The following is a 10,697-nucleotide window of genomic DNA, read 5'->3' as shown; positions in this document are numbered from 1 at the left end:
TAGCTGTAGAATGCAATGCTGTTAATAGTCCAAAGCAGGAAATGTACTTCCATCATCTGATACACATACACCTCCCAAGTTTTCTATCCCAATCACTATGCTGACTAATTTTAAGAAGACAAAACCTCTACCTTATACACCAAAGAAAGAAAAAAAATAGCTTCTTTGTGATACATACTCATTATAGGTTTCCGCCAGGTGTTTAGCACCCACTTTTCATGACCAATTAGGGTTCAGACAATGTAGGGTGAAAAATAAGCTGAAGATATTAATTGAAGTTTGTGTTGGGTGCTTGGGTACAATATTCAGCAATGCTGATCATAGTGCTGCGGTGATAATGGTCAGCATTTCTGCCTAGTAAACAGCTGGCATGATAGTTCAGCATGTCCGGTCAGAGGGTTAGCTGCTCTCTGTAACAAAAAACTGAATCGATGGATCAAATGGGTGTCATGAGAAATCTGCCGTGAACAAATGCAATGCACACTTACGAGCAAAATGAGTTAAAAAAGTAAGCAAGAAGACCTGGGTTCGAGTCCTGACCAGGGCATAGATTTTAGTTCATTTCTTCAGCTTCCATCATTATCGTTTTACACAATTTTTCATAAATTTCGACAACATCAAAAGAAATTTTTCAATATTTTCGAACGATTGTTGAAAGTTTTGGTGAACTACTTCGAATTGTTTACATGCATCAACATGCAAAAATACAAACATGAGATTGTCTGTCCCAGTTGAACATAAGCTGTCCCAAGCAACTGAAAATATTATTGAACTGCTTTTTACACATCCTTTGATTCTCAAATTTATGTCTGAATAAACCTTCAAATTTTTGTTGAACAATGTTGGTTTATTTCACTTCTTCCATAATAATAAGAACATCCAAATTGGAAGACCCAAAGACAACATAAGTTTAAATTATCTAGAATTTGCTGATGACCTTGCTCTTTTGTCCAACAGTATTCAGGAAACCAAACAACAAGTTATCTCGCTACAGGAAAGAGCACAGAAAATTGGTCTTGGAATATCCTTTGAAAAAACAGTTACCATGTTAACTGACCCATAACTCATAAACAAAAATGCCATATGAAACCAAGAATTGAAAATTGTAGATACATTTAAATATCTGGGAGAAATCATAACATATAACCTCAATGACAAGCCAACATGGCATAACTTAATAAACAAATTGACTAGAACACAATATATCACCAAGAACACCTGTCAATCACAACAAAATTAAAACATAACAAAACAGCCACTCAACCAGAAATAACATATGCAGACGAAATCATCTTCAAAACAACTAACACTGCAGAAATAGACAAAATACTCCAAACAGAGAGAAGAATCATCAGAACGTGCATCAACAAATCATACTAGAAAGATGGACACTGAAGAGTAGCTACAAATGAAACAGTCTACAAGGAAATAGAACCAGTAATGATTACAATCAGCAGGAAACACATTTCATTTTTTGGACATCTAATCAGAACACCAGAGAACAGGATCATCAGGAGAATAATAGAAAAATTGTGGAATAGTAAGTGCAACATTAAGTGGATTACAGAAATCAAGGAAGATATGGATGAGCTACAGATTACATTGGAAGACCTAAGGAACAAAATTGATAAAATCAGGAAACTCACAAACAAACAAACCAGACTGCAAACGAGAATCAACAAACAGACATTAGGAAGGATGATTACCGATGAAGAAAGAAGGATGAGATCCGAGAGAATAAAGAAGTACTGGGCTGACAGGAATCCAAAAAATTCTTTGTATAAAGTTGGCTAGAGTGGTCCAATGAAGGCCATAAAATGTAAATAAATAAATAGCATTATCAATATTGGCTTTGTGCACAGCCATGTTGTGCAAAGATGGTGACACCATGATTGTGTGTCATTTTATTGCTCTCAGAAAACAGATAGGGAGCAGAGAATACACGCAGAGTGATGAGTCTGATACCTGTGTGTGTGTGTGTGCAGCAATAAAAACCTAGCAACGTGGTAATCATTTAGTCACGGGCTTGTTCATACATTGGCGGACAAAAGTGTCATCCTACTGTCATGTCATAAGTTGCATGCATCTACATTGATATCTGTAGACATGGGCAAGAGTAATTAAACAGTCACAGTAAGAAAAGTATAAGCGCTCACAGATGACTTTTGTCAGCATGACTACTTTGTCACCCTTATCCAGTCAGTAGACATATATGTAGATGCGTGCATGTTTGACATGACAGTCAGGTGACACTTTTACCTGCCGACCCACAAACAATGCCATGACAATTCTGTCAGTGCACCACTAGGTTTTGATAGCCATGCACGCACGAGTGAAAAATTGTCACTCTCTGTGGATTCTCTGCTTCCCATTTGATTTTCGATTACCGAGAGAGTGACAACCAAACGTGGTATCAAAGTCTCCACACAACTTGACTGTGTATGATGATGTGGGTAATATTATTCCTATAGAGGTGGAAGAAAGACCAATATTCTTCAACATAAATTTGAAAGATTATTCGCTCATAAATTTGAAAATTAAGTGATGGGAAGAGATCAGTTGAATAATATTTTCACGTGCATGGGACAACTTGTGTTCAACTGGGACAGACAATTCCATATTCGTAATTTTGTATGTTAATGCAGGTATATTGCAAAATAACTCATCAAAAGTTTCAACATACATTCGAAAATAGAAAAAAATCATTTGATGTTGTCGAAGTTTATGAAACATTGCATAAAATTGAACTCTCATAAGCCTGTCGCTCCAAAGGGGGTGTACCCCCTACTCATTTTTACGGTTTTCTTTTACATCTCATAAATTCGCCAGTAATGACCATCTCTTCAAAATCCATATGGATTTCAAAAACAGTTTAGTGGCCACCTGAAGACGGGCTCAAACTCGAAACTGGTCGTCTGTTACATAAAATAACCTTCTATTGTGACTGACAGCGGTTATTATTCTACACCCTCGTTTACTAAGCGAGCTCCACTTTTATGATGTGACTTGACAGTGTCATGGTGACGAAAATCACTCATGTACACTGGTCCTAAACATCATAACAACCAACAACAATATATCACTTTTTCAAACCAACAGCTCAATTCATGGAATCAATACTAGAAATAAGAATAATCTTCACAAGGATTTAAAGTCACTTAGTCTTGTACAAAAAGGTGTTCGTTATTCAGGAAGACACATTTTCAATAACTTGCCAGCAGCCATAAAAAGCTTAACAACCAATGAAATTCACTTTAAGAGAAGCCTAAAGGATTTATTGGTGGCCAACTCCTTCTACTCCATTGATGAATTTGGTTGTTAAGCTTTTTATGGCTGGTGGCAAGAAGTACAATATAGCTCTGCACAATTTCAGTCCAGTAATGTGTTCATGTAAATGTGTGTGTGTGCAACTACAATCTAACTTCTGCACCATTTCAGTGCAGTAATATGTTTATTGTAAATAAGTATTATAGTCTCCAGAATGAGATTTTCACTCTGCAGCGGAGTGTGCGCTGATATGAAACTTCCTGGCAGATTAAAACTGTGTGCCCGACCGAGACTCGAACTGTGAGGGCCGGGCGTGAGTCGTGCTTCGGTAGCTCAGATGGTAGAGCACTTTCCCGCGAAAGGCAAAGGTCCCGAGTTCGAGTCTCGGTCGGGCACACAGTTTTAATCTGCCAGGAAGTTTCAAGTATTATAGTAGTTGTATTACGTGTTTACTACCTTATAAATAAATCAAAAACTTTTTTATTTTAAATTCAGTGCATTAGTATTTGTAAAATGATTCTTTCATATAGTGTCCATTAAAAAATGACGATCATTCCACTTGGGACCTTTGGAACGGTACATTAGTTTATTTGTTTTAGTTGTAAATATTTGTCATGTATTGTTGTTTTTCTGACATGTTCCACATCCTGGAGGACCTCCTCACTACGGATAAATTGGAATGAAAGTAGATCTAATCTAATCTAATGCTTACTATCACGAGACACTCCTATGGCTTGGTAGTTGCGTAGAGTAGCTATGGCAGGAGCCGTTCTAGTATCGATGTTTTCAGTCGTAGCATGAAATCGATATAAACGAGAGAGCGGAAACCAAAACAAAACAGTACTACACTACAGTACAGTAACAGCTTGGCGGTGGTCGGGTGAACGTGAACTGTGCGAGATGTGTTCACCGTGGCGTGGTAATACTCCCGAGAAGTACTGGTGACATGGTCCTGAGTAATTTTTATTAATGTCTTAATATTTAAGAAAATGTTGCCCTGTTGCAGGGTGGAAACGGTTGGTAGATATGTATAAAATACAAACAGTACCATCAAGATGCTACTTCGAAAGTACCTACGATGCACCTGATGACCTGGTAGCTGCAAGACAAAAGGACATGGTATGTTTAAGGGAAGTAGTGACGTTAACAAACAGCAGTATGTATGGAATTTCAAATTGTAGTAGTAGTTTTTATTTTCAGCCGGATTCGAATATGGAGAACCCTTATAAACGTGACAAAACGCTGTGCGTTTTGTGCAAATATAACATTACACCTAATTACAAGAACGTGAAATTGTTGTCCCAGTTTATATCACCATACACAGGACGCGTTTATGGCAGACACATCACGCGACTCTGCTCAAACCAACAAGCGAAGGTAGAAGCAGAAATAAAGAAAGCGCGAGATGCAGGTAAGCATCCAATTGAAGTGTGATATTTGTGTATTTTTCTATGTAATTAATGATTGACAACGAATTTATCATCGCATAAGGACCAGTATTAGTAATCTAGATCAGTAAATAATTACTTTGTCCTGCTAATTAAATAAAGAAAAATTCGTACCCATGCAGTCTATCTGAGACCATAGCAGCACAGGAGTTCACATGTTCAATAGAAAGGATTGCAATCGCTCAGGTTTTCGTGGTGTGATTAATGGCGTGCTTCCAGATGTTCAGACGAGTTATTGTTTCAGATTTATACACATCATTGTGCATAAAATGTAAACAAAAACTCCGCTGAACAATCGGAAGCACAGCATTAATTAAAGCATTGTAGATGTGAAACCTCTTTTTTTCACAAATAGTATGGTATAACACGGTCGTCATGCCCTGCCACGCTCCCATCCCCTGAAATCTTGATTGTGTTGACAGAATGATCTGTAACAGAGCTGGAGATCTAGATTAGGTGAAAGTTGTAAATTTGGTTGAAAGTTTGGGAAGACAACGAATGTACAAACCAGGTAAACGTTGTCGTAACAAATTGACTGTTGGAGCAGCCTAATGTTTGTCTGTGCCATATCGAAAAATTCAAAGCTGGTCCAGTATGTAACATTTACCCAACAGTATACTGTGCACTCTTCCACAGTCGCATAAGTTATGGATTTTGGTTGGAATTGTGACCCCCTAATCATGAAGAAATTGCACATATCTTCATTTATAGTTAACACTAATGACAGTCGTCAGCTGAGCTGCTTATTTTAAACAAAACTGGGGAACCTTTAGTAAGAGACAAGAAATACACAGTTACAGTACTAATCAAAAGAGAAAAATAAGACTCTAAGTTGTTAGTTACCCAACACATAGGACAATTTTCCAGCATTGGCACTGAAAATGTTTGTCATCTCCTGACGTACAATGCTTGTGCCCAGAAAAGTCAAGACAAAATTTCAAGATACTGGGTATGGCTATGTCTGTATCAGTGATTTTTTTATTTTCACTGATGTCACATAATGGAAATGATTGAAATATATATGTTAACCCATATGGTGATGTTAAGACTAATGCAGTTGGTTTAAGTAAATATCACTTTTAATGAGAACCATAAAACACCTTTTGCCCATGTACTAAACAATGCAATAATCTTGTATATTTTATCAGTATATTCGTATTGTTTTCTTATTGATGGGTTCACAAAGTGCAAGGTTGACACCTTCAGTCGAGTTGTGACTGATGAATGATTAACATTTGGTAACAATATGTGAAAACTAAGGGTAAGCTCAAACTCTATAATAGTTAGATTTCTTAAGAGTATCTGTATGTGAACTAGTACTCCCTAACAATGATCATAATTGTTTTTAGACGTTTCTAGATAGTGCTGTCAATTGTACATTAGATGTCAGATAATAATACGTAATTTGATTTTTCAGGGAGACTTCCTCAAAAACAACAGAACAGATCTGTGGCACAGAGATGTTATTTGCACTTGTATAACCTGGTAATGATTGTAAACCTCTCCACAGCTGAGCAGAATATTACATTCTTCACAGATAACCTTTTTAGAAGTGAGGAAGCATTAAAAGAAATTAGCACTGACCCAGTCTTCAATAAGATCAGCTGTTGTATCCAGTGCATAAGTAACCATATTGTAACAGACACTGATTTTCGTAATGCTGCATTGTGTCAGCCAAACGTCAGGAAGAGGAGTTAAAGGGGGAGGAACTGTCAGGCAAAACTTGGCTGAGGGCTCAGAGAAAGAGGCAGCAAAGGAAAGGGGTCAGAATGTGGTGGCTTCACCCAGGTGCAGGCACAGGAAAGTGCTTGTGGCATACAGTGAAGCAGAAGAATTGGTTCAGAAAGATAGAACAAAGGAAGAGGGAGACTGCAGAGAGGGTGTTCGAGTTTAGTTTGAGTGGGAGGATTGCAGGATTTATAGGTGTATTCTAAGAGCAGTTTTAATCTAAGTAATTCAGCGAAGCTATATTTGAAGAAAGGTTGGGTATGCAGATGAAACACATGAAGCAGAAATTAATGTTGTGCTCAGTAGCGCATCCTGCCAATGTGTGAACAATTTGATAGCCATTCATTAGGGTGGACAGTTGGTTAGTAGTTATACCCAGATTTTTATAAAACGCTGTGTCTAAGTTTCAGGAAAGCCAGTATATGTCATGACTGATGCCCAAAACTAAGAAACATTCTATCCATAACCCATCTCACAAAGTGGTATTGCTTTCCCTCTCTATCTACAGCCTGGTTCATTGTTATAACACATGCTTAGAACTCCTCACCACATGGGTCACATGCCAATGGAAGATCCAGTGCAAGACCTTTTAGAGGTTGTCTTAGTTGTTTTCCACTCAGGATTTCCATTATCGAATCAAGTCTCTCTCTCTCTCTCTCTCTCTCTCTCTCTCTCTCTCTCTCTCTCTCTCTCACACACACACACACACACAAGCCTGTAAGATGAGGCTCCAAAGCAAAACAACAAAAAAAAAAAAATTATACCGTAATGGTCTGGAAAGAGTAAACTTTGAGTCATTAAGACAACAGAGATATGCAATTCTTCTTACAAGTAGTACACTATACTTTTATCCGAGAACAACCATAAATATAAAAATGCTTGGATGTTATATCAGAAATATAAAAAAATTAGTGAGAAAGTTAAAAACTATGTAGATGCTAGATCAATGGAGATGTGGGAAATGTCAGAGCCAGTTTTGTTTTATTTTTTATAAACTGCCAAATTCCACAAAATGGCACTGGAGCAGTCAGACATTTCCACTGAACATGTCATTCATCAACTAATCAACCACATACTATTAGCTTTAATTATCTGTTAGTTGTAGTATTTGGTTATTTAAATAACAGAATTCGTTTGCACTTCCAAACTTCCTGAAGATACTTTTATTAGCTGAATTACCTCATAATAGACCAACAGGAAGTTGATATTACGCAGCTTTGTATGACTGTACAATGATTAATTTTGAGACTGTGATAAATTACTACTGCTGTGACACATGCAGTGTTAATAACGCCAATTCTGTTCTTTTTATGTATACATGATGTCATATCTTATATGGAAAAAAACAGGAAATTCTTCTTTTTGGTTGATGGTGCATACAGCATAAGTCTGTGAGCAACACCAACACAATTAACAAAAATTTCCCTTGGGTTATTGTTTTGTGCAAGTATACCCTCAGTCAGCTTATGTTGATAAAACATGCCACTCATAAGAGAAAAACTAGAAAAACTGTTTCATTTTCAACTGTTTTAGAGATATTTACTTGACACTGACAATATCATGGTGACCTCTGATGCCTGCCCAGACATCGGAAATACGGAAGCGTCCGATCCGGCCCGTCTGCTTTGACCCATGACATCACAAATATGGCGGAAATGACCATAAACCACGATTCCAATATGACGCATATAAAGTCGCTACGTACAAATTATGAGGACGAAAATACATCGAAAAGCACACACACATATTCCACAAAAAGGCTAATGACACTAATGGGACAAGTGCAGGAAATAGGGGGTTTTTGGGTGGTGACAAACTAAATATAAACAAATTTAGACATCCACCCCCATACAAAACCACGCAAGCGACGAAAAAAACCGACATCACAAAACTCCCCAAATACCACTAAACACAATATCATCTGGAATCGGACACTTCCCTTGACCTATATAGCTCAAAAACATCTCCCTATACCAAAACCAACATTCACAGCCACACATTGGGATCGAACACTTCCCTTGACCTGTTATCCTTACATCTCCACATACAGCTGTCCCTGGTCCGAGGTGCCAGAACTTTAAGTAAGCCTCATTTCTTCACAGTATACTGAACACTTCAAGACTTCATCCAAAAATCCGAATAGTTGAAGAAATTTTATTAGAGACAACGCACTGTCCCCCATCATAACAGACAACTGAAAACTGTTGACCCTGTCAGTCATATCCATACCATACATAAAAACAGCAATTTACCAAAATTCACACACGACGCCACATTCGCAAAGTAAACCAAAAACATCACCCAACACACCACCGATCGCATCAAAACGACACTTACAAACACGCCACTCTCACAAACTAAATTCCTCACTATCGTGACGTCACACACAACAGCCTTACATCACGGGTCAAAGCAGACGGGTGGAATCGGACGCTTCCATTCACCCCAGACATCTGCAAATTTCTTTCACAAAGTCATGGGATGGTCTGCCTTACAACTTTAGTTTGTGGGATGTAGAAGAATTAGAGTAGTTTAGTAATGCAGTTTGTATTCTGCATTGTGATGTCGCGAGTATTTATATGTGAAAATCATGATGGCATGCTCACAATCATAGCCAGGGACATGAAAGTCCTCATATTCAAGAATATCAACAAGCTACGCCTATGGAGTTACGGTGTAGAGCAGGCTGTTCCAGCTCACAGCCTGCCCGAGAGCAGTTGGGCAGTGGGAAGGGGTGGGCAAATGGCTGTAGTAGACAAGATTGTAGTCAACTGCATGCGCAAGTAGCCAGGAGTGGCTGATATGTCACTCATGCAGGTTGCCTGAATAGTGGGTAGCCCACACTACCAGCCCTTGCCTGTGAACATCCTTAGCGGGTGATGTTGGAACAGCCTATTTTAAAGGTTCTTTGAACCCACTTAATTAGAGCACATGACAGCGAGTACCACTCATGTGGTAGTTCTATACTATTTGCTACATTAATGAAGTAGAATTCATCTTTGTTTTTAAAAATGAAGAATCAATGGCATATAAACAACGGTGCTATACAACATACATTAGGCAATTATGTGCAGAAAAAAGTTGTAAACGACAACAAAAAAAACTGGAATAAAGAATGAAGCTATCTTTATGAAACGGCAATTGGGAGTGACAACAGAATAGTGTCTGAATGAAATCAGAGATGTAGACTATGAGAATCAAAGAACAAGGTGATTTACATAAAGTTAATAAGTTCAGTTCAGCAGATTAGAATAAAAAATGTTGGACCTGTAAGAGCGCATTAACAACATAGCTTGTGTTTTTAATTATGTGTAATAATTTTTAATGGTATATATTTTACAGGTATGATGGCGTATTACTTGAAAGAAGTGGAATTCCTTAAGGACCCAAAATTGTTCAATCCAGAACAGCCTGTGCGTCCCCACAGATTCTAGACAGTTATTTGACTATTTTCTTTATCAGTCTAATTGTATATGGGTTGTATACTCAAGAAACTTTGGGGAACAATGAATAATTCAAAGACTGACCATTATATTTGATCTTGTTGTTGTATTATAGAATATATTGATAATAAAAGTTTACAAGCTGTAACATTCCTTTTTCTTACAGTGGCTTTTTCCAGTATTTTTCAGATGGTTGTGATGCAGATAATTTTTGAAGTGAAAATTACTACGTGTAGCTAATGGTAGTTTTTAATGCTCATTTGTATAAAGTATGTATAAAATTATAGCATTAGTTACCCGTGGAGAAAATTTTTTAAAGGTATTAGAAACCAGTAATTGTCCTGTACACTGTTTGTTTCAGTAGGGATGCCTGGGGATAGTCTATTCATGTGTTTAATTTTGTCGCTGTATGAACAAACAACTCTCAAAATGTTGTGTGTTGAAGAACTGTCTGACGATTCCAACCAAATCTTCATTTTTGGATTTGTGTAGGAGAAGTCTGTTATCTTTCTTTTTATTTTCATGTAGGCCAGAGTAGCCACTTTACGGTTCCGTACATCAGTTGGTAAAACGGAACCCTTGTAGGATCACATTTTTGTCTGTCAGCCTTTTTGTCCATCCAACTGTTAAAAACCCCTTTTCACAAGAACAGGTGGATGTATCAAGTTGAAATTTGTTATATAGTAAAGACAATAGTCCCTTGATGGTACAGTAAATATACACTTCTAAGTCAATGCAGTCATAAGATAGGGCCATTTATATCACATATTTGGGTCAATCCATATGAAGTCGTCCAGTGATGGTTGCTTGA

General features: G+C 37.5%; 1 protein-coding gene across 1 annotated transcript; it reads left to right on the top strand.

Annotated features, from left to right (window-relative positions):
* Nucleotides 1-4,033: 4,033 nt before the first annotated feature.
* On the top strand, nt 4,034-10,034 carry LOC126251778 (28S ribosomal protein S18c, mitochondrial). Its single transcript, XM_049952400.1, has 4 exons — nt 4,034-4,186; nt 4,274-4,386; nt 4,468-4,678; nt 9,786-10,034. The coding sequence occupies exons 1-4, from the start codon at nt 4,168-4,170 to the stop codon at nt 9,875-9,877; spliced, it is 435 nt and encodes a 144-aa protein (XP_049808357.1). The 5' UTR covers nt 4,034-4,167; the 3' UTR covers nt 9,878-10,034.
* The last annotated feature ends 663 nt before the right edge of the window (nt 10,035-10,697 follow it).

The sequence above is a fragment of the Schistocerca nitens genome, chromosome 4 (assembly GCF_023898315.1).
Source record: "Schistocerca nitens isolate TAMUIC-IGC-003100 chromosome 4, iqSchNite1.1, whole genome shotgun sequence".
In the NCBI taxonomy this organism is placed as follows: domain Eukaryota; kingdom Metazoa; phylum Arthropoda; class Insecta; order Orthoptera; family Acrididae; genus Schistocerca; species Schistocerca nitens.
The sequence above is the reverse complement of the archived record's forward strand: the minus strand, read 5'-3'. Positions and strand labels throughout refer to the sequence as shown.

Bases quoted from the DNA above. Each gene is read 5' to 3' on its own strand.
- LOC126251778 (XM_049952400.1), top strand. The intron at 4,387-4,467 runs GTATGTTTAAGG...TTTTATTTTCAG, and splicing joins CTGCAAGACAAAAGGACATG to CCGGATTCGAATATGGAGAA. The intron at 4,679-9,785 runs GTAAGCATCCAA...TATATTTTACAG, and splicing joins AAAGAAAGCGCGAGATGCAG to GTATGATGGCGTATTACTTG.